Source organism: Etheostoma cragini, chromosome 3, assembly GCF_013103735.1.
Source record: "Etheostoma cragini isolate CJK2018 chromosome 3, CSU_Ecrag_1.0, whole genome shotgun sequence".
In the NCBI taxonomy this organism is placed as follows: Eukaryota; Metazoa; Chordata; class Actinopteri; order Perciformes; family Percidae; genus Etheostoma; species Etheostoma cragini.
In genome coordinates, this window is record NC_048409.1 from 21,096,960 (window position 1) to 21,121,910 (window position 24,951).

At 40.0% G+C, this 24,951-nt stretch overlaps 1 protein-coding gene across 1 annotated transcript; it reads left to right on the forward strand.

The window, feature by feature from the left end:
• Positions 1 to 388: 388 nt before the first annotated feature.
• On the forward strand, positions 389 to 23,127 carry blmh (bleomycin hydrolase). The gene is made up of 12 exons (XM_034867985.1): positions 389 to 626; positions 2,606 to 2,803; positions 3,790 to 3,899; positions 4,966 to 5,107; positions 5,602 to 5,690; positions 5,802 to 5,894; positions 14,452 to 14,607; positions 14,742 to 14,900; positions 14,997 to 15,064; positions 17,021 to 17,138; positions 17,449 to 17,515; positions 22,820 to 23,127. The coding sequence occupies exons 1-12, from the start codon at positions 617 to 619 to the stop codon at positions 22,966 to 22,968; spliced, it is 1,359 nt and encodes a 452-aa protein (XP_034723876.1). The 5' UTR covers positions 389 to 616; the 3' UTR covers positions 22,969 to 23,127.
• Positions 23,128 to 24,951: the final 1,824 nt, after the last annotated feature.

The following is a 24,951-nucleotide window of genomic DNA, read 5'->3' on the forward strand; positions in this document are numbered from 1 at the left end:
TCCGTGTCCTCTGACTCACGTGATTTGTGGGACTAACAGAGCCCAGAGGAAGGAAGAACCATGGTGCCCTCTAATGCAAAATATGACAGCTGTAAGTCCATTTAATGTTTAAAGAATTGGAACATAGTTTGTCTTTAGTTCAGTATAGTTAACATTCACAGCAGGAGTCCTCATTTACTTTGGAGAGAGACCTAGAGAGTCTAAAAAATGAACATGGTCATCAAAACTGGAGAATATTTTGAGGATTGTTTGGTACTTAATGGTTTAAACAATTTTGAGTCTACATGGATCACCACCACACCCTCTCTTGTTCAATATGATTAATACAATGATGTGGTTAGAATAATAGAAACAAATAAATAAATGGATGTTTTCAGAGACCTTTCGTGTAAACACAATATTTCTTAAATGAATTTAGCTTTGCTGGCAGCTCCATTGTGAATTTTCCCACAAGCAAACTCCGCCCAGCTGCCACGTCAAAGACCGGCCCGCGAGTGCATAAACCGTTCCACAAACAAGCGCACCCTGTAATACTCTGACTGTCGGTGAATGAGATAAACAAAGAGCCGGTAACTTTTCAGGAAAACAAACAACACTCCTCAAGCTCCACGGAAACATGGACACTGGTAGGTTATGTGCCACTTTCTCCTCTTTTAGTCCTGGTGATTTGTGTGGCCGCCAGCCTAAGTGCAGTCTGTATTTGACAGCTAGAGGATGACAGCTGAGGGAGCTAACAGGCTAAGTTAGCACTCATTTCGTTAGCATGCCAGCTGCTAGCATGACTTTGCCGTCGTTTACCAATCTAGGTTTCTCAGATCATGGTGATACATTGTCAGCAAGGTACTGTCATCCAAACTAGAGAAATAAGACAGCTAACACACCTTGACTCGTGTAAAATCTAGTGTCAGGTCTTAGGTCTTAGGAGCCGGAAATGTTAGCTTTTGTAGCTAGCTAACGTTAGTCAAGAATGGAGTTGGAAATACTAGAAGATGTCAGTCTTTAAAGTGGTAGCGATTCATTTTAGTCTAGTTTTTGTTAGGAAAAACAGTTTTACCTCACTTATATTACGCCCCTTTGTAATAGTTAACGTACAGCTTTAGTTAGTTAACCTTAAACCAGCCAAGTCATTTGTGTTGGATTGTTTCAATTCAATCACTAACCTCAGGTTTCACTTTTGATGTTAGGAGAAGGCTTTGGTCTTAAATGGTATTTCGAAAACCTGTGTTATTTAACTTTTCTCTTAGAGCCATTCATTTTCCTAAATTTTTAAGTATGAATTGAAATAAGGATTTTGATAGTGTCTTACTATCTTTGGCCCTGATTTTGATTGTGGATGTCTACTGAGCCTTCACTGTTAGGCTGCATGTCAACTGTAGTTCAGCCCTTTACACGTGGAGCAGTGATGGGCATAATAAAGTGCTTAGCTAATATAAAGCCAGTTGTATAACCACTGATGTGTAAATTTGCAAGTCACCCTGGCTGCCTGTGCTTGGCCCCTCTCAATAGAAAACCTCTGTGATGTGCGTTATGTCCTCAGCATTGATTCCTCCACTTGTTGACTAACAACTAGACCAACTACTCACTTTTTAGATAGGATTTTCAATATTTGTTCTTCAAGGCACCCCACTCTTATGTTGTGTGTGTGCAAACTGTCAGTTTATAGCTGTCTGTTACAGGTTCTCTCACTATTTAGTTATTCAAGCATACTCATCAGCGTCGACAAAAAATTCTGATGTTGCGCCACAAGCAAATGTTATGTGGACATGGGACCCCATGCTGGCCTGCTCTCCAAATACGCTCTGCCTTAGCCTGCTTATTTTCTGATAACATGGGCATTACAGTTAATAGAGTTTGACACTGTCCTAATCCGCAGTGGTCGGTGCATTTGTGTCAATGGAAAATAACAGAATGCATCTGAGAGAGAGGGGTTGAATTCTAGGCAGCATGCATGACTAGGCAATGTCCCCCTCAGTGTTTAATTGCTCTGCACTATTATTTGACGGAACTACAAAACATACATCAGTGGCAGTGTGTTGCGTCAAAGTGTGTGTGCATTCATCCTTCCCCATAAAGCAGGACAAGACAAGCTTTCTAGTTCGTTCCTCTCACAGATGGAGCCAGAGAAGTGAAACCAGCCAGCTCTGATTGGCCCTTTGCTCCCTAAGGCCACTTATAGGAAGCATGCATGATTACTTCCTTGTTGGTCTTTGTCTTGTGCTTTGCCCTATGCCAAGTCTTTCCTTCATTCTTTATCAGAGATATAATCATGATTGTGCTGTTAGTTTATGACTATGGATCTGGTATTTTCCAGGCATTATTGTGACATCTGAGTATGTGACTGTTCATAAGTAAGATCTTAAGAAGGAAATGTGTATGCCTAAAGTGCAAAGATGAGTCACAGGAATTGGGACAGTAGGAAATTCCTCCTCATAGTTACAGTTAGCTGTCTGACTGCCTAGCTCTTGAAGTCTTCCTGTTTCAAGTTAACTTTAGTTCTGCGTGTCTTCCCACCTTCATTATTTTACCATTCATGCTGTCATTCCTTTGTTCTATATCTTAATTATTCCCTTTAACCTCATCTACCTTTCTCTTCTTGCTCCTCTAGGTCTGAGTCAGGATAAGGTAGCCACATTCCTCAAGCGGCTGCGGGCCGAGCCACGCTACTTGTTAGCCCAGAATGTGTCAACCTGCATTGACCCATTGGAGGTTTGTTTGCACCGGCAGACTGTCCAGGATACTGTGCACATTTTCCAGCACTCAATCCCCACAGAGGGCAAGCCCGTCACCAACCAGAAAAACTCAGGTAGGACATAATGTACTGTAGCAACATTCATGATCATAAGTGTACCTTTAAATTAAAAAGAAATGCGTCCAAATGTGGGTTTGAGTGAATGTCATGCTCTTGGGTTATCACACACAGATGCCTAAGATTCAGCAGTTTGTCAATTTTGTCACAACAACAGAGCACAAGCATATGTTATTTACTGCAAATTTGTAAGTGAAGTCTTCTGAAACAGCTCAGAATTGACATTTTCAGGACATGCTGAAAAACTTTCCTTCAATATTTCAGGTTCCTATACATAAGATTATTCAAATCAGTTGCCAGCTTGATTATCTGCATCTTACAAAAATCTAGCACTTTTTTTTTTTTTTTTTGCAGAAATCTTGTTTTGCTATGTGGACTCTGGTCAGCTCATTATGTGTTGGTGTACATAATGTAGGCAACAAAAGTTAGTCTTTTCTCAAAAACAGACTGAATGTCTAAACAAAGAAAGTGAAAAGATGGATGCACTTTGAGCATCCTGAAGTTGCGGAACACAATAGAAAGCCAACAGTTCGGGCATGGTATGATATAAACCTACAGAGACATGAAGATATCTTCATATAGGTCCATGTAACTCTTACGTAAATCCAATAAGTTTTATAGATCATCCACATGCATTTGTTAGCGTCCTCAAAATGATAAAACAGTGTTTATGCAATAATTATAAAGGTAAAGCCCTGTTCACTGAAAATATGTAAGGAACAAGGACTCGAGCCTCTAGCCTTTGACGGTTTACGAGTTATTAGTGAATATAAAGATGCCTGTATGTTTGTGAATTGTCACCTTCTGTTATCCCACAAAAAAACTCTCTCTGACTTGTGGCAAAACCAAACCAAACACAAAATGCTGCTAGAGGTAGAGCAAAAGCAGCATTCCTGATGTAGAAACGCATGTTGCTGTATTTCCTCACAGACCTGCATAGTTTATAAAATTCATAGTTCTGTCTTTCTTTTCTTTATTACTAGGAAGATGTTGGATCTTCTCGTGCCTCAACGTCATGCGACTTCCCTTCATGAAGAAGTTTAACATAGAGGAGTTTGAGTTTAGTCAGTCCTATCTCTTTTTCTGGGACAAGGTAAGCATATGTGTGCGTGCGTGTGTGCGTGCGTGTATGTGTGTTGCACTGTACACAGTAATATTATGCAGCACTTTACTACTATTCAGTCATTGTCCACCTCTTTTGTGTGTTGTGATCAGTGCTCTTCCAGGTCCAACATCACAGTGACACCTTGTTAAATGTTTTTATCTCTCTTTCTCTTTATGACCTCGTATTTTGTTTCCTACATGTATAGCCAATTGACTGTTGCACCATGAATACTTTTTTTGGTTACAAGTGCCAGCTGTAGGGACTAACAGTGACTCTAATATTCCAAACAAGGAAACTGTAAATGTGGACCTCTAAAAATATCCTGCCCCACTCCCAGCCTGTACTCTAGGTTATTACATTACATGTGCAGAGTTGGCAAGTTTGTAGCAAGTCGAATCTATTAGGGATACTTTTGATTTCTTATAGTGGGGTTTTATGAGGCACTTATCCATAGCAAAGATGCTCCATATCTTAGGATAGTGCATCACAAGCTGCACCATTGGTATGAGAGTAGATGGGGCCTTGTTTGTAATTGTAGTGAATGTCGTGTGGATTAAACTGGGGGCGTGCCGACAGCCATCCATTACTGCACTACACAACCAGTACACTGACTATGGATAAGTACCTCATACAACCCCACTTCAAAAGATCCAAACCATCCCTCGAAAACTGCCAAAGCAAGTCTCAAATAACAATCTCTTCATTAGCAAGTCATTCAAGCCTCTGAAGGCTGACCCTTTAAATTACACATTGTTTTCCTTTCTAAGCTATAATATTAATGTTATTTTACGTGGCGTATGTCTCATTTTTAAGGGCCCTGCAAGCCCTGCCCCACACGCTCATTTATTTTTAATTTTTCTGCCGGTAAAAACTTGATGCTTGAATGTTCTTGGTGTCCAGTCTTCAGTTTTGTGACTTAAGTCTAACACGTCTACATTACATGCATTACATATAGTAACGTCACATCATTAGATTCTACGCCCCCTTACAGTTTCTTCGTTCATTCACCATGTTGCTTTGTTGTGTTTGCACCTTTTTTTTTTTTTTTCTACAGGTTGAGCGTTGCTACTACTTCCTCCAGGCCTGTGTGGAGACAGCACAAAGGAAGGAGCCCGTTGACGGACGCCTTGTCCAGTTCCTGCTCTCCAATCCAACCAATGATGGAGGACAGTGGGACATGTTGGTCAACCTCATTGGTTAGTTTCCATCATAACACATAATCACCTTGACAAGAAGTTCATGTTGAATGATTGACTAAGTTGGGTAATTTGTGCAATTGCAAATATATTTGCTAATTAGAAAAATGAACTGTACTTTTATCTACAGAAGAAAAAACAGGTAGAACATTAGTTATTTGACTAGATTAAGAATTGTTTTAAATTGTGATTTAAACCAAAGATCCTCTATACTAAAGATGTTTGCATTTCAAGCAGCAGCTGTATGTTCTGGAGATATGTGGCTTGTGAAAAATGGGTCCAATATATACTTTGGTGACTCGGTGGCGAAAGAATCGCTCATAATCTGTGTTCACGTTCACTTCTCCTGTTGGAATCAATACACTCAGGACCTGCAGCTAGTCTCCTACAGAGCCGTGGCCGTGGCGGAGCCCATGTGACACAGATACAGGAAACTACACTGAGTTGGGGCGTCTCGTTTCTAAACGTCTCTGTTTATATTGTCCTGTCTTCAGAAAAGTATGGCGTCATCCCAAAGAAATGCTTTCCAGAGTCCCACAGCTCCGAGGCCTCACGCAGAATGAATGACATCCTTAATCATAAGGTGCGTTTACACATTTCCCTCAGTTCAAAAATAATTAAGCTCACATATCAGTGAGTCATGGAATCAGTGAGGCAGTGCTGACTGTTGTTTTTGTCTCACTCTGTCTTACAGCTAAGAGAATACTGCCTAAGACTGAGGAACATGGTGGCCAGCGACGCCACTAAAGCTGAACTGTCTGATGCTATGGACACCATGATAGAGGAGGTGAGACTGAAAGAGCTCATACAACTGTTTCCTGTAGAATATGTTCTTTTCCCCACAAGAGTTTTCCTAGGCAACTAAGAACCTTTTGAGGAGCTCAGAAACATAACATGTGTTTGACTGGAACTATCGGGGCAGAGTTTGCGCGTCACTGCCGTTGCTGATCAGTCAAACCCTAGAACTGTACTGCTCCGTTCACAAAATAGGGAACCACTAAGTGACTCCAGACCCAGACTCTGCAGACTTGTTTATGGATAGACACGCGGTGCCCACTGTATTGGGTATGCATGTACACTCTAATGCAATCCTCTACATATGTTTTGCTATAAAGTCTACAGTTATAATGCCTATAATGTTCAGTTTTTGTTGACACTGTCAACATTTTCTTCTTTAACCATGACCTCAGTAATACACATTTAGTTGAATTTACCCAATTTTGACAATCTGAACAGAAATCATCATAAACTTCATAAAGGTAGAATTTAGGGCTGGGCTGTTGTATTGCATTCCAATAAATTATACAGGTGTACCTAATAATAAATACTGAACAATGGTGTTTAACTTTGTAACATTATTCCGTTTAGCCAGAAGAGGGGGCTGTCAACCGTCCAAAAAAGAAGGGCAAATCTCAGCAGGTTTCAAGAAGGTTTAACAATGAAATATTTTTAATTTCATATCAAACTGACTTTATTCAACATAGAAGTACACTAATAGCACAGTTGATACTTGCATAAACATGCCAGTAACTTGCATTTCAACTGACAGGTGTAGTTAAGCCTGTCGTGATATGCAATAAATCAATTAATCGCATGATAAACCAAAAATGAGCTTGCAGCGGTGCATCGGTGACCCCTCTCAGTTCCTTAGCGCAACAAGGAGTGAGCCTTCGTCTCAGCCGCAAGATCTCTGTGTGGTGAGGCGAGGGTCCTCGCGTAGGCTACCACAAAGTGCAGCAAAAGAGCCGCGTGACACGTATTGCCAGAGAAAACACTAGCTGAGAGTTGGAGGAATAAAAAAAAAGATGGAATTGGTTTTAAAGCCAAATGCGACCGCTGTAGTGTGGGAGCACTTTGGATTCAAACCGAATGACCGTGGTGAACCACTTAACCTGAGGCAGTCGGTATGTTGCATTGGTTGTAAAACAGGGGCAACACAAAAACATGCATATGCACCTAAACTACAATCATTCAGTGCAGTTTTCCCAGCTGGGAAAAAAACTACAACAGATGGGCCGTCTCCGTCTTCCCGACAGTACACAATCACTGGGGGGCATTTTTTGTTAACAGAGATTTATTAAAAATGTCTTCCAGTGTTAAATATTCTTCAGAAATACAAGTTTATTGGTCTTTGATAAGGTCTACCTGTGTTATTATGCCATGATCATTATATTAGATGAAAATGGTCTCAGAACGACAAGATTATCGTTTATCACAATCATTTCTGGGACAATTTATTGTCCAGCAAAATTTGTTATCATGACAAGCCCAGGTGTAGTACAGGGAGAAATGATTCTTATATAGTTTCAATATTATAAAACATTTGTTCACATTCACTGCAGGGTCATTTACTGTCTTACTTCCAAAGCCTAAACCAATAACATTAATTTTTTTATAACAGAACTCACAGAATACCTGCCTGTGTCTGCAGTGTAGTATTATTTAAACTTTTTTTAAATATGTGCACATTACACATAGACATGTTTGGACCAGAGTGTGTAAAAGCAACATATTTAAAAATTATAATTGATAGGTAATAGTTACTTTACTCTTAACAAAAATCTAATGAAATTAACAAATGAAATGATCATTACTGTTAGTAATTTTATAATGTATGTTTATTAACAGTTTATTGTTGCAGACATACGTTTTAAAAAGTATATTAACTATTTGTTAATTACTTAATGCTTTGTAAACATTTAAGAAATCGTTTGTAAACCGTCAAACATTATTTAGATGGTTATTATGAAGTTGCAACTGATGATTTTAATACCTTAATTTTTTACACATACTTTAAAAAAGCGTCAATCAACATTATTCAGATAGCTATTATTATCAGTTCACAAATCATCTCTTGTTTGTCAGCAAAAAAGATAATAGATAAATAAATGTTTCATTAGTTGTATCTTTATAATAACCAAATTTATGAATCGTTAACTTAACTATTTTTAACCTTAGAAAAAATGTACACCATATATCTAAATGTATCAACAAATTCAGTTTTAAAATACATAACTAATGATAACATTACATCGATTTTACAATTAATAATACGTAGTGAGCACAATAAATCATAATTTAATTATTTAACAGTAACCTTTACCTAAAGGTGAATAAACTATAAATTTACCATTGACAATGATGATTATTATAAAGTGTCACTGTGTGTGTGTGTGTGTGTGTGTGTGTGTGTGTGTGTGTGTGTGTGTGTGTGTGTGTGTGTGTGTGTGTGCGTGTGTGTGTGTGTGGCTCCTAAAGGTTACACTGCGTGGGTGTGTATGCATAAGAGGCTTTGTTTGCGCAGTGTGTAACTTTATGATTGGCCGGTCAGTCAATCAGCCTCCCATTGAGACGATTGCACACAGAACAGGGGTCTGCTTATGGTGCCTTTGTAGTTAGCTGTTTGGTTGCATTGTGCTGCTGGCTGTTTGCTTGTTTAAACAGTCGCCTGTATCTCACAGCCCCCACCTCCACCTCCACATACACACACACACAGACTGCATACATGCAGAACTGTATGTTTTGCAACAGTAAAGACTGCTCTCACTGCACTGCACGACAGGTTGGGGGGGGATGCGGAGGCTTGTCAGTGTGTCTGTTTGTCCACCTGGAAGTGGTTTGTTTTGCGAAACACCACTCTGTCACTGTCGACGGTGATGGAGGATTTGGTCATTTCAGAACAACGGCTGACGTAAAGCCAGCCAAATTGTTCAGCAATATTGTTGCAATTGACCAAAATCATTCTAAAAAACAATATTCATAATTGAACACCTACCTCACTACAAAAAAAGTTACATGTTTATTCCCAATCTGCACACTATTTGAACACCTGTGCAAATCCCAATGATTGAAATCATGAATCAAATGGAATACAAAATAATTTTTTTCTTTTACCTCAACATGCTTTTGATCCTGTTATGACTCCAGTATTGAGTTAATCGTCAGATTTATTTAATGGGTCGGGCATGTTTTACATTTTTATTTTCAAAAGCAAGATCCATTTGGACACTATTTGTATGTAAAATCTACTAAACATTTAAAAACAAACTAAATATGTTTATCATCTTTCCTGTATTTTAAAATTATTTAAAAAGAAATATGTTGGAATGAAGATCAACATTAAAATTATGGCCAATATATCAGGTATACATTAGAAGTGGATGATTCACCTATTAAAGAGTACGTAGGGCTGGGCAATCAAATATCACAATATGTTTGACCAAATACTATGATATTGCGACAATATTGTAGGGTTGACATTTGGTCCTTTCCTAAAGTATTTACACCATAAGATGTATGTAAATAATAAATAATAATCAGTAATGTGGATATATTGTGGGTGAAGGCAAATAATACAGTGACAATCAGAAAATGACACTTTATTGTAATGCAGTTTGTAAAACCAGAAAAAGACATCACTTATGTCATATTACAATATCCAAAATCTAAGACAATGTCTAGTCACATATCACAATACGGATATAATATCAATATATTGCCCAGCCTTAGGTATGTGTGTCAATTTTCTGTTGTAGGAAGCAGCCCAGTTGCACCAAATTAAGCAGACTTTAGTAAGGACAATTAGACATGTTGTATTACTGTTATGAATTGTAAAAGACCACTATAATTACACAAAATGACCACAGTAATTATTATTTTTCATATATAGGAAAAGGTTGGGTTTATCCAGGTCACAGGTTCTTAAACATGAAGATTTGCAAGCATTTCATTGGAAATTGAATATCTTTGTGTGTTTTATGTCAGACAAAATTAGCAATTTATATATTTGTTTATATTATAACCAAAGCATGAATTGATTTAATTTAACAAAAAGCACAGTTAATAATGAAAATTGTCCCTAATTATAAACAGAATCACCAAAGTCAGTCTAAGAAATGTCACATAACCCCATCTACAGAGCAAGTGCCTCCAGCTGCAACAGTACTGTTAGTGAACAGCTAACGTGTGTGCATCTACTGTATGTGTGCACATGTGTTTCTCAGGGTCAGAGTGCCGTGTCAGTCCTACTTTGCTGTGTGCGGAGGTGATGCTGTCCACCCTTCCTACGCGGCGGCTTTGATTGTGCACTGGTCTTTATCACGCAAGCCCCACACATTCTCCCATGACAGGCAACCGGGGTCACCGTGTCTGCTTTCACTTACTGTATTGATGGTGCGCTTGATTTAAATTGATCCCTTTGCGTGTCAAGAATCTATTCTTTTTGTTCACACTGATCAGGCGCTTTGCACATAACATTCATCTACAAACCTCTGCAATAGCAGCTTTGCCCACTTTGAGCTGCACCTACAGTAAGAATGAGCAAGCTAACCTCATACACCGTTTTGTCTTTATAGAGGCTGTGAGGATGACAGGACCCATATGCTGTGTTATTGAGGCAGAGGGTATTAGTTTAAGTTTCAAAGCCAGTCTTTCTCTTTCATGCTGTATCTGGTGTGTGTCCCTGCTCTTCTACTCTCACTTACATAGACAAGTAGGCAGCGTGCACCAAACAGATGAAGTGATATTCACTGGTAACTGTAAATGCACGTAAAGTTGCCAGTAGACACACACAGATTGTATCCCTCACACCACAACTGTAGCCCTTCTATGCTCCATTGCGTCATGGAATCAGAAACGCCATGTGCAGCTCTGGTCTTGGCTCTGAATGCAGGAGAGAGATTCTTAAGACTAGTTTAATTCATGATACGGCCATCAAATCACAGAGGAGCTTTCCTGCTGAAGCTCCAAGGGTCAGCGCTGCTGGCTATTAACTCAGTTGATTGGTTGTTTCATGGGGGTGGGTTGCTGTCCATTTGTCATTGTTAGAAGCTGTAACAATAGCTTTGCCATTTCATAGATTTCCACTCACATTTCTCAAATGTTTTTACACCATTGTTAGAATGTAACACTGACCACATGTGTTGCATGTTTACAAAACATGGAGGTTTTAATCAAAACCTTGCTCATTTTTATCCAAACTGTTTGCATGGTGTCATTTGCTTACACACACAAGTCCAGCTTCTATTTAATAGTTATACATTTGCGTCAGTGTAGCAATGAGGCACATGTTTTTCTTCAATTTGAGAGTTGGGAGTAAGCTTTAGACCCTAATTATGTCTAAGTGTTATTTATTTCTACTAAAAGCTAACAATAATTTGGCTGTTAGTTGTCACAGCAACATTTTATTTATCTCATGTATCTCATAGGCCAATATCAATCCAAATATTTGGTGATTTTAAAAATGCAATATTCCGTTGAATCAGCAGATACACATTTTTTCAAATCTAGAAACGCGTAACAAAACGTAGATAGATTTCCCTAACGTTAGTAATTTTTTGTTGTTTATCAGTGCTCACCAGAATATGATTATGCAGTTTACAATAGAACAGAGGAATATCAAAATATTAAGTTCTGATAAAGAAAATGTGTACAAATAAAAACTTAAGATATGAAACTTAAAAGGTTAAACACAAGTGTTGCCCACAGTGACGTTGTAGAGTGCCCTCTGGTGGACAAACACTAATAATATGGTTGAAGGGTGTTTCGTCCATTTTTATTTTATTTTTTTAATATTCATTTATCGGCCATTATAAATGCCGATACCAATAGTTTGGAAAATGGGAAGGCTGACCTCTTAAAGTGCTCCTATTGTGCCTTTTGGCTTTTTCTCTTTCCTTTACAGTGTTATGTTTTTTTTTTGTTTTTTTAGAGGACACTGTTAACAAACCGTTCCGTGACCAACGTGCGTCAATTTGTAACACGTCATAAAGCTCGCCTAGCTGCTAACGCCTTCCTACTCTGCTTGTGATTAACTAGCAGCGCGTACCTAGCTACTGCGCGTGTGCGACTCCCAACAAAGATGGAACAGAAGTGAGATGCCTCATTCGGTAGGTAAAACAGAGAGCTCAACACACAAGGTGAAAAGAGGAGCTGCAGCAATGTGTGGTACAACCAAAACGTTTTTTTTTTTTTATTAAACCATGTAAACCTATGCTGATATAACTTCTAAATACAATTATGTACCTGAAAAAGAGCATAATATGAGCACTTTAAAAAGTGTATTGTGTTGGCATGTGCTTGGCCTGCTTACTGTATGTGTTAGGCTCACTCCTAACTCCAGGTGATTTGTTTGTTTGGGCTGTACAAAACAAATAATTACGCAGAAGGATGCCAGCGGGTCAACACTGCACAGATGCTATCAAACATTAGTTGCGGTTAGCCACAATGGCGTGCAGTCAGTCAGCTTATTGTTTATAGCAAGACACGCACACTCGTTATGTCACAGAATTGAGACTGACCTGAGGTGGACCTTCTGCTAGAGACTGATGAGTTGAAGAGAACGCTGCCTGTTAACGTGCTGGATCCTGAAACCTGTGAGGTTTGATTATGTTTAGAATAATAAGAAATGAATGCCATGGTCTTTTGAAGTTGGAGTCCAAACATGAGTCGAGTTTCTGAGTAATGCCGGTTGACGTAATAAATAACTTTTACCCTGAGGGGCTTGGGATCAAATTATCTGTGAATTCTGTTTTGAAAAACCAATCATGATAAATTTGCCTTCAAAGAATGATCAGCATTCATCATTAAAACTCCCAGTGCATTGTGTAAGCAGTTGGTGTGTTCAGCAAATAAATGAAAGAAATAGTGTGTTTATGTGATATGTATGTATATTTTAATGTTTTGTCAGCCTCCCTGTTCCTTCCCAGCTCTCTGTATTCCTCTCTCGTTTCTCTGTATCTTTCCCTCTTTTTCACACATATCTGCCTTTATGGCCGCAGGTGTTTCAATATTGGTCCTGCTTAAATGTCACCATGGCTATTAAATCTCTGACTGAGGTCTCTCTTTTAGCCCAGCCCTTGCCTAACATCTACTTTATTTACCTTGCCCAGGCAAGATTGGTTGGCGCAAGGCTAAACTGGCATTAAGAGAGATGCTTACAGTATGTCTCGGGGCATCTGAAAGACACATTGTAAAGGGAGTGAAAAAGAGTTTTTCTTGGAAGAAAGAGAAAAAGCAGGGGGTCAAGAAGGAACGGGAGATGTCTTGTCAAGATGCCGAGGGCATCTGGGCAAACACCGACAAGGGGATGGACACGTTGGCATTTGGTCTTGCCCACAGGGAAGTCTAAACAAAGCAGTTGAATTAGGAGGAAAATGACTCGGGGGTGTTGAGGAGTTGAACAGATGCCTTTGTTGACTCTGCGCATGTGTGTATTTTTGTGTGCGTCTGTACTTTTGACTTGACTGCGCGTTTCTGTGATGACGAGCGGGGGGGGGGGGGGGGGGGGGGGGGGGGGGGGGGGGTTGTTTGTTTGAATAAGCCATGCCTGAATTTATGCATTTTTTTGTGTTTGTCTCTGTGCGAGAATGTCCCCGGTTAGTTTTGGGGTGAGAATTGTGGGTTCAGTTGGCTCAGTGTCTACTAACCAGAGAGCAAGAATGTCATCTTTATGTAGGGTGCATTTAATATGTCTTGACTAAGCAGGGGAAACTGCTGCCATGGCTGCTATATTTCTCCAGGCTGAGCCAAAAATAACCCCTCATCAGCTGTATATTCCGCTAGACAGAAGTTAAATTTGTCTGGATATCAGTAGTAGAAGTCACTAAAAACAGGGTGTTAAAATATATGGGACATGTGTCCTTTGTGACACCAATGAGTGTGATCTATCACCATTCATCTGCACAATTGGAACAATACTCCCCGTAGTACACACTGTTATCTACCACCAACAATGGACTGCACCGCATCCTAATTTCTCAGCACTTTTTTAATCGTATTTGATAGGAAAAGCATTTGCCGGGTCCTGGGAGAGGAGGGCAGAGGATGGGAGAGGTGAAAAGCAAAAGGGGGAAATTCCTGAGATAGCTATATCAGAGGTTAGAAGGGCCAGATTGACAGACGGCCCAGTCCAAACAACCCGATTTAGCCGACAGGAACTCAGTCTGAACTCCAGCGCCACAGGAAGACATGGAGGGAGGGGGAAAGAGTGTGGGCTTGCAAATGGGGAAATGGAGGGGTATGAAAAAGATGGAGGGGAGGCACTGTTGGAGGGAAAAGAAGGGGAAATGTAGGGAAAGTTGAGAGAGCCCCAGGCACTGATGGATGAGTGTATGCAATGAGCTGGAATTATGATTTACAAACTTTGCCGACAACCTCACTATAGGCAAGAAAATACAAATGTCCCCGTTCAGTTTGACTCATGGTGGTTCTTATTACCTCCGTAGAGGTCTACGATGCTCTATTTAAATGGAGGTACTGGTAGATTGTGTGTGAATGTTAAATATAAGTGTAACTTAGATGTGATTGGTAAAGAAGTTGTTGTTCAAACTGTTTGTGTTGTGTAGGTGTTCCGGGTGGCCAGTGTGTGTCTAGGCAGCCCTCCTGAGACCATCTGTTGGGAATACAGGGACAAGGACAAGAACTTCCATCGCATGGGACCCCTTACCCCACAGGAGTTCTACAAGGAGCACGTCAAGCCTTTATACAACATTCAGGACAAAGTATGTGACCCATTAAACACATAAGATAGGCCAAGTGACTTTCTGTTGGTTGCTACTGCGTAGGACCTCAGTGTCTTCCCTTTGGGAAGTTGTATATATGTTTCTGAGCTTGAATGGTACCTCTCGATCCTCAGGTCTGCCTCGTGAACGACCCTCGACCCCAGAACCCTTATGGGAAGCTTTACAGTGTCGAGTTTCTAGGTAACATGGTTGGTGGTCGCAGCACTCTGTACAACAACCAGGCCATCCAGCTGCTTAAAAAGGCTGCGGCTGAGTCCATCAAAGAGGGAGAGGTAGGTTGGGGCAAACAGGCATCAGCTGTACACACATCTTTGTCCTTGTGAGGGTGTTGTCATGTGTAAAGTTGTCTGCCTTTTTTTTCTTGTTAGGCGGTGTGGTTTGGTTGTGACGTCGGGAAACATTTCCACGGCAAGCTGGGCATTAATGACATGAATGTGTGAGTAAAAACGCATCATGTGGAAGTTATTTGCAATGCTATTTGAATCTAGTCTGCTGCAGTTTTGTCCGAGGTATTATTAGCAATGCATTTAGTTTACTTGTCAAATGTGGGGATAGGATGGCAGTAAATATATATGTATATGCAGTACAGGCCAAAAGTTTGGACACACCTTCTCATTCAATGTGTTTCCTTTATTTTCATGACTATTTACGTTATAGATTCTCACTGAAGGCATCAAAATTATGAATAAACAGGTGGAATTATGTACGTAACAAAAAAGTGTGAAATACCTTAAAACATGTCTTAAATTCTACTTTCATCAAAGTAGCCACCCTTTGCTCTGATTACTGCTTTGCCCACTCTTGGCATTCTCTTGATGAGCTTCAAGAGGTAGTCACCTCAAATGGTTTCATGCTGGTTCAGTATGCCTTCAATTTGGAATAACTCCCCAACAGTGTCACCAGCAAAGCACCCCCACACCATCACACCTCTTCCTCCACGCTTCACAGTGGGAACCAGGCATGTAGAATCCATCCGGTCACCTTTTCTGCGTCGCACGGTGGTTGGAACCAAAGATCTCAAATTTCACTGGTCTAATGTCCATTCCTTGTGTTTCTTGGCCCAAACAAATCTCTTCTGCTTGTTGCCTCTCCTTAGCCATGGTTTCATAACTGCTATTCGACCATGAAGGCCTAATTCGTGCAGTCTCCTCTTAACAGTTGTTCTAGGGATGTTTCTGCGGCTAGAACTCTGTGTGGTATTCATATGGTCTCTAATCTGAGATCCTGTTAACTTGTTATTTCTGAGGCTTGTGTTTTGGATGAATTTATCCTATGCAGCAGAGGTGACTCTTGCTCTTCCTTTCCTGGGGCGGTTCTCATGCGAGCCAGTTTCGTTGTAGTGCTTGATGGTTTTTGTGACTGCACTTGGGGACACATTCAAATTTTTTGCAATTTTCCGGACTTAATGACCTTAATTTCTAAGGTATGATGGCCACTTGTTTCTCTTTACTTAGCTGATTGGTTTTTGCCATAATATGAATTCTAACAGTTGTTCAATAGGGCCGTCGGCTGTGTATTAACCTGACTTCTACACAACACAACTGATGGTCCCAACTCCATTAATAAGGCAAGAAATTACACTAATTAACCCTCACAAGGCACACCTGTGAAGTGAAAACCATTTCAGGTGACTACCTCATGAAGCTCATTGAGAGACTCCAAGGGTTTGCAGCACTATCAAAAAAGCAAAGGGTGGCTACTTTGAAGAAAGTAGAATATAAGACATGTTTTCAGTTATTTCACACTTTTCTTGTTAAGTACATAATTCCACATGTGTTCATTCATAGTTTTCATGCATTCAGTGATAATCTACAATGTAAATAGACATAAATAAATAGAATAAAGGAAACTCATTGAATGAGGTGTGTCCAAACTTTTGGTGTGTGTGTGTTCGTTACACACACTATTATAACTACAATATTTGAGGAGAATGCAACAAGGGTTACTGTTCAGTGTTTGCAGTCCAACACCATGACTGCAGGGTTCACACACAGGAGCCTTCATGAGGGGTCAGTCTCTGCACAGGAAAAAGGTTGCCTGTCATTGCCCTTCAGGTGCAGCGTCATGTGTCTGAGTTGCTGGCGCCAGGGTTAAATTTGTCCACTGAACCAAACCAGCGTGGTGCAAAATGTCTGTTACCATCTGTGCTGTAGCTCATCTTTCTGACAGATCTTTTCTCCCGCTGGTAGATTATAATTGGAATAAGGCTGAGGCTTAATGGAGCCTGATTTCTTCAGTCATGTTCAAGAAACATGTTAGCCCATGCAGAGTCATCCCAGACCAATTTGATATGGTCATCCCACCTCTTTCCCTTTCAATACAAAAATAAATATTACGATTGATGGATATAGTGTGTGTGTGTGTGTGTGTGTGTGTGTGTGTGTGTGTGTAGGTTCAACCATGAGCTAGTGTTTGGGGTTTCAGTGAAGAACCTCTCTAAAGCAGAGCGACTGATATATGGAGACTCTCTCATGACCCACGCTATGATCCTCACTGCTGTCACAGACAAGGTACACTCACACAAACATACAGCACACGTGGGTGACTGTTCAGTAAACTCATGCAAACATACAGTATGTATACAAGCAGACCGAGAGGAATACACACATTCAGAGTTTCCCAGACTTCATTGCATCAAAGCCTTGCCATGTGTTTACGTTTCTTTAATCGGCTGCAGTTTCTCATAGTAATGTCAATTTCCTCCTTGTAAGTAACCCCAGCTTGGGGACACTTTCTTTCCTCCATTATTGGCTTGTCCAACTTATGTCCCCATCGTCTTCTCTCTCTCTCTCTCTCTCTCTCTCTCTTTCTCTTTCTCAGGATGGGAAAGAAGGCTACGAGAAGTGGAGGGTGGAAAACTCCTGGGGCGATGACCGCGGAAACAAAGGTGAGTTGAAAGACGCAACACATTATTACACTTTGCTTTAGGGGTATTTTTATTTACTTTGGATTAAACCTGTAATGAATTATCAGCAATATGTAATTTAACCAGATTGTCAAAATGAATACATTGTCGTGTCACAGAGAAGTAACTGCTTGAAAACATCTAAAACAGTTGCTTTCCCCCGGATAAAGTCCCAAAATCTTACACATGCTTTTGCAACAAAGGCCCCCTGCCTCCCCATCTCTCTTTCAAATCCTTCTCACACTGCATTGTCTCTTGATAAATCCTCATCTTCCTGTTTATGTCTATTGAATTAAGAACGGGATTAGACTGAGATGTTCCTCTGTGTTGCTGCTTTATGAACTTGTAATTGTCTCCGTCCTGTTTCTTAAAGACGCGTGCACGCACGCAGCAGCCCTTATTTTGCTCTTTCTGCTGCCTCCGGGTCAAGTTGCATAAACATAGTTACAGAATAAGCTAATACTTAAGGTCAAAGGTGAAATTCTTCCCAATGTCTCTTTGCAAAAATACTTCGTTTTACAGCCTTGTTTTGTCTTGGTAACATTGTGACTACTTACAGGGCTAGTTGGTAAACTACTGTAGCTGGGGAGCTTACCCGAATGAATTGATTGTGTGACCCGGCCTTTGGACTTTACACTAGAGTAGAGTATAACTCTATATTGCAACAGTGACATGAGACTTGTTGTTAGCCTTTTGAAAACCGGGAACTTTTGAACCAGCTTTTTTTTTGGTAAGCTAACCAAGCTGTCTGGTTTTTTGTTTTGTTTTTAAACCACAAATTCAAAATGAATTTAACAAACTAAGTCAGTCTTGGGCTGGCTACCAGCAAGTCATTTTGGGGGGAAAATGTTGTCATTAAGTAAGAATGGTTTGTCTATATGCAACAGGCCCCACAACACAGCAGGTAGTCCACATCACTGTCCCAGACTTTACTGTCTACTGTTGTTATTCCCTTTATCCTTTCATCTCTGTTTCTCATCTTCATCTGACCCTCTCTGTCTCTCTTCTCCATCTCTGAGCTCTACATTCCACAGCAAATTATAGGAGAGTATTTCAGGTCAGTCATGCATCGTCTGGCAACGCACACATACAGTGCAGCGTATACACACAGAGAGACCCACACATACTCACAATATTTGCTTGAACCCACAAACCGTAGTGACTGTTGGGAAAACATGTGAAAACCCCTCAGTCAAATCAGATGTATTTCACGCATATCTTATTCCATAAACACCAGCCGATAGGGAGGGCCAGGGCCCCCAGCTTGTCCACAGCCGAATTAATAAAGTTTTCAAGAAGTTTGAGAAGTGGAGTTCTCATGGGAATCCGGGGTCTTTGTTTGTTCACCAAAAGTTGAGGGGAAAAAGAGGCACAAGTGGAGAGAATGGAAAAGAGAAAGGAGAGTGCTGAGACAGGAATGGCAGGCACATTGCAGGTAGAAACTTTATAAAATAAGGAAAAACAAAGGCAAGTAGATGGTTTTGGAAAGATGACAAAGGAGAAACTGAAGGAAGAGTGGTAATAGCTGTGGAGCAGGTGTGAGTGTGAGTGTGCGTGTGTGTGAGAAGCCTTGCTATCTCCCTTCAGGCCTTTTCATATTCTTCCTAACCCTGAAGGAGTCTCTCAGGAGAGGTTTAACCTTCCGTTTCCTCCATCTTTAAGCCCTCACACAGCCGTTGTTATGCCTCTGCTCTCCACAGCACATACTTTTAAACCCATTTCAGTTCTAACACACTCCAAGGTGTTTATTTCCAATTTGATAGGACTTTAGCCTGAATAAGTTTGACGTATAGAGAGACACAGATTTTTTATGCACATGATTCTATTGTTAGAGAAGTAAATAGAGAAGAAGAGGATGTTAATGTGGAAGGAAGGATTAGCGGCCATAACAGATTCTTGGGAAGAGAAGCTTCATTAGCTTTTCATCCATTGTTTTTTGCACCAAAACCACAGTTACATTTCTGTGCCCTCATGTCATTTAAAGGTCCCTTTTTATTTCCCATGAAATGAAAAAGGCTTTTTCTGTGGTGGTACTGTTTCCCATCTATTGTTGTTTCACAACTATTTTTATGTCCTTAAAGCGCCCATATTATACTCATTTTCAGGTTCATAATTGTATTTTGAGGTTGTACCAGAATATGTTTACAATTAAAAAAAAAAACACAATTTATTTTGTTATACTGAACATTACTGCAGCTCTTGTTTCACCCTGTGTGTTTAGGTCTCTGTTTTAGCTACAGAGTGAGACGTCCCACTTCTATATTCTTTGTTGGGAGTCGCACATGCGAAGTAGCTAGGTAAGATCACATAAGCTAGATAACTGTTTTTATAACTTTGGTCAGTACAAGGCCAGATTAGCTGGGAGACTTCTTCTTAATGAGGGCGCATTTGTGGAATACCTGCAGAACAGGAGCATGTACAGTTGCTTGCGTAAGTTTACACACCCATGCTAAAGTTGACTAAAAAGAGGAATAAAAAAACATCTTTGGGAAATTGATCTTAATTTTTAAAAAAATTAGAAAAATCCAACTTTTTAAGGACACCAATTTGCTTTGTGAATTAATAATGTATTGTAGATAAATAGATGTTCTTCCTTAAAATACAGGGGGCATAAGTATACACACCCCTATGATGAATTCCCATAGAAGCAGGCAGATCTTTTTTTTAAAGGCCAGGTATTTCATGGATCCAGGATACTATGCATCCTGATAAAGTTCCCTTGGCCTTTGGAATTGAAATAACACTTCAATATCACATACCTTCACCATACCTAGAGATAGGCAGGCAAATGTGTCTGCCTCTATGGGAATTTTAACATAAGGGTGTGTATACTCATGCCCCCTGTATTTTAAGGAAGAACACTTAATTATTTACAATACATTATTCATTCACAAAGAAAATTGGTGTCCTTAAAAGGTTGGATATTCCTAAATTGTTTGAATTAAGGCATTTAGATCCATTTTTAAAAGATTGGATTTATTCCTCTTTTTAATCAACTTTAGCATTGGTGTGAACGCTTATGCACATCACTGTCAGTAGTTTTTTTGTAGATTGTGGTGAACTAGTGTGTTGTAGCAGTGTTTTGCTATTGAGAACGATCTAGCGCTAGCCTGCTACAGTTAGCCACCATGTCTCGGCTAGTTACATAGAAAGCCATGCGGATTTTGAACAGCTCACCCGGAAACTGAAGGCAGAGGACATTCATAAACCTGTATCTCACTCAAAACAGCATGGCTATTTTTTCTTTCAAAGTTTGTATGCGTGTGGAAGCACCAGAGACACAAAACAACCCTCCAAATCCCAGGATTTTTTTTTCCTTCTTTTCATAATACGGGCACTTCAAGTTGATTTACCACACTTTCCTCTGTGCTGTCAAGTGCCAAAATTATTTCAAAAATTATTTCATCTTATCAATAACAATCTCATCAAGTCTAAAGCCTATACGGTTCCAGCCCCAACTTCCTTTTTCAAGTGGAAACATATGAAACTACAAAGGATGACCCCAGTCTTAAAACTACTTCTTTTGACAATGTTCTATAATAAAAGTCTCATGGCAAGAAAATTTCACTTTGAGGTTTTTTTTACATTAATATGAGTTCCCTCACCCTGCCTATGTTCCCCTAGTGGCTAGAAATGATGAGGTGATGGGTGTAAACCAAGCCCTGTGTATCCTGCTCTGCAGATCTTGAATTTTGCCCCTTATGAGGTCATAAGGGGCAAGGTTATAAGTGGCAAGGTTACATCCTGTTTCTCTGCCTTGCCCACCCATGAGAAAGAGAGAGACATCATGGCATTTAAACAGCCTGACAGAGCAACTAGCCTGGCTGCAGACTGTTAGTCTTGTTGTTGGGCATTCAGCTTTTCAGTTTACATGCTTTTTAAATAAATCAGAGTTGTTTTTTAATTTTCTACATCATTGCGCACTTCTCTTATGTCCACAAAAATTACATTTAAGTTGTGGTTTATGTTGGCTGTTGATAGTCCAGTGTTGTGGATTGCTGCTCAAATTGGAAAGCAAGATGACTGCTCCACACTCTTCTAGCTTACAGTACACCCATCTGTTCTGAGACAGGACAGGCAGCCTATCCCTAAAAACAAATAAGGACACCCAAGATTCACACACACCACCATGCCACCCAACACGCAGGTTCCTGGAAGCTCACATCAACACACACACACACACACACACACACACACACACACGGGATACCACACTGAGAACCAGGCAACGTGCCATCTAAGATTTGCGTACTTGGAAGAGCACACATACACAACCCAGACACGCCATCCCCAATACATTGTTTTGAACTGTGGCATGTTCTTGCGGTTGCCCTGATGTCTTTGATAAGTCGGAGGGATGCTCTCGTTGGGAGGGGGGGCAGGGGCAGAGAGGGCGAGAGAGACTCAGAAACGCATTGGGGAATAACAACAAAATAACTTAGATATTTCAATTTTGCTCTCAGATCTGTTTGCCAGTCCTCATCCAGCTTCCCGTATGTGTCAGTTCAGCAGTAGATCGGAGCCTGTTGCAGACATCTTTCCTTGTTAATTAGTCATTTCAGCATGGGGGTACATCCTCCTCCAAAAAGAGATGAAGTCATCCCAACATGTCTTCTCTTAGTGTAAGTTCAAGATTGGCTTTCATAACCACCCCGGATTTGGCCACGCGGCCCCGTTATGACTGCACAAATACACGCAGAGGGAGACAGACAGTTAGTGTTATCTGGGTGGGTGTACAGAGGTGATAGCAGAAGTGTTTAAGGCCTACTGCACTGCAGGGTGGAGGAATGTGAACCGTGATGGTCCTCCACCCTTCTGCTTGTTGAAACATTAGAGTTTAGTGAGAAAGAGAACTTTAAAGTAATGTAAAATATGTTTGACCATTCTGTTGGCTTAATTAGTGACATGATGTGATCTTGAATGAAGTATTTATCTCTATAACAAGTTGTTTTGATTAAGGCTTTCTTCGAACTGACAGATTGATTTAGACGTTTTTCCGCAAATCCTGCTTTTTTAGCAAAAAGCGTGAACATGCTGAGCCACTCTTACTTTTGGAGAATAATAACAGAATCCTTCTGCCCAGGACCATGTTCAAATTTGGAGATGCATATACTATACATGCATTGTATAAAACACTGTAACAGGTTTGTGGCAGGTTCAGTTATCTCATAATAATCTACACACTTGTCCAAACGTTTTTTCTTTTTTTTCCTTTTATCAAACTCTGTTGTGATGCAGCATATTCTGACTTTAACCACTGATTGGTTGTCTTCCCTGTCGCTGTAGGTTACCTGATCATGACAGACGATTGGTTCTCTGAATATGTGTACGAGGTGGTGGTAGACAAGAAGTTCCTCCCCCCTGATGTCCTGGATGTGATGCAACAGGAGCCCATTGTACTTCCTGCCTGGGACCCAATGGGAGCCCTGGCATAACTAGGGAAATCTAGCTTTTAACCCCAACCTCTGGTCTATTTGACTCCGCCCTATTCCTTGGCTGCTTTTACCTCTTCAATATTTCCCCCACACCTCCTTCCAAAACAGCCTGTTCTTTTAGACAGAATAATAAAGATTTTGTTTTCTTTTTTTACTGGACTGCCGGTGTCTTTTGTCTATCTTTATTTCTTCCAGAGAGTGGAACTTCACACTTCCACACCTTTTGTTGTTCTGTGAGATTGTGAAATGAATATACGGCGCTGAATCTGGGCCTGAGCATTTAAAAGGTGAAATGGGTTTATTGCTACATTAACTTTTTTCATTTCAAGATTAAGCAGCGTCACAAACAGGCAGAGGATTTAAGAGTGTAACTACAATCTGAACTGTGGACATGGTTATATGCTGACAAATCTTGTAAAAGCCAGTCAACTCTGCTGTTTAATGCCACTTATACTCCTGTGTGGGGCACGTCTTAAAAAAATATTTTTTAGATTAAAGTTCATGTCTTTCACTCAGACATGACCAAAACAGCAGTGATTTACTGTTCTTGGAATAACACTTACAGAATTTCCAATAACACACACTCTTACCATAACTTCCTCTCCTTGCAAACAACACAGTGAAATCCAGAAAAGTAGCATATGTGTCTATGTGTGCGTATAGGTATTTGTTTTCATATCCTGTATCCCTCCTGATTGGGAATGTTAAAAGCAGGAAACGGTCATACTTAAACAATACTTGCTCATTTCTACACTGAACCGCTACATTGTACTGCCAGGTGAAAATCCAGGCACTTTCCTGTGCAGACTTTAATCATTTCTTAGTGACTTTCCAACTCTTCCTGCTTTAAAACACTCCTGTCAAGGTATGGACGACCTGTGACTTCCCAGCAGTTAGTCAGCTAAATGTTATTGCTGCTCACCTTCTGCAGCGTGGTTGTTAAAAGCAAGAAGTGCCTATTTAGCATCCCTGGCTGAAGGTAGATCGGAGACCTAGGACGAGACAGCTTTTATTGTGACATGAAGGTGTAAATTAGGTGGATTTAAGCGTAATCTAGAGATAAAGAGGCCTTACTTTATTGCAATTTCAATAACTCAAACAGATAAGCATTTTTTTCTGTCACACTGTACTGCGTCAGAGACAAATTAGAATAGAGTAATCCTTAAAATATGCAATACAGCTTACTGTATTGTCCAACCCTTCAACTTGCATTTTTTTCCCCATCTTATTTTCTCAACTTTTTTCCTTCTATAACTTGTCCTGTGCCTGACACTCCATTTTCTTTGCCTTCATCACCAGCTTACCTTATCTTTTTTATACGCTCTTCTGCATTCTCCCAGTTTTCCGCATAGTTTTCCTCTATTCATTAAATCCACATGTAACTATAAAGTGGTTTGAGATGGATTTGTGCCACTCTTTTCACAGAATTCAAACACAAATCAGAGATTTTCACATGAATTATAGTGACAGTCAAGCTGTTTTGAAAAATATACTTGCTACAGAAGCTGGTTTGATTCTGAGATGTAAAAGTTAATTGATAACATGCACAACAATTTCTATCCTAGAAGTCTTCCCTCAGAGGAATGGCATTTTCTTTTACGTGGATTTGATTTAGAGGAAAGTACATTGTAAATCATAGCTGGCGAATTTGTGGTTTCATATGTTCAAAAGGAAATGGGAGATTTTTTATCATAGTATTTCACCTTTGTCTTTATGAAGTTATATGAAAACTGTCATGTGGGTCAAAAGGTGTAGATTGATTGATTGACAGGTTTATATTAAAGTTATTACAGAGTAATTGCAGTTGCCATGAAAAGGCTGCACAAACAGGTAAATGTTCCCAAATGTTTGATAAAATACATGTTAGATGTACTACAGAGTGTGTGTGTGTGTTTGTGTGTGTGTGTGTGTGTGTTGAGGTATTATATACTGTAGGTGACATATAGCATCTTGAATAATGCATTAGTATCATTCTTTCTGTAT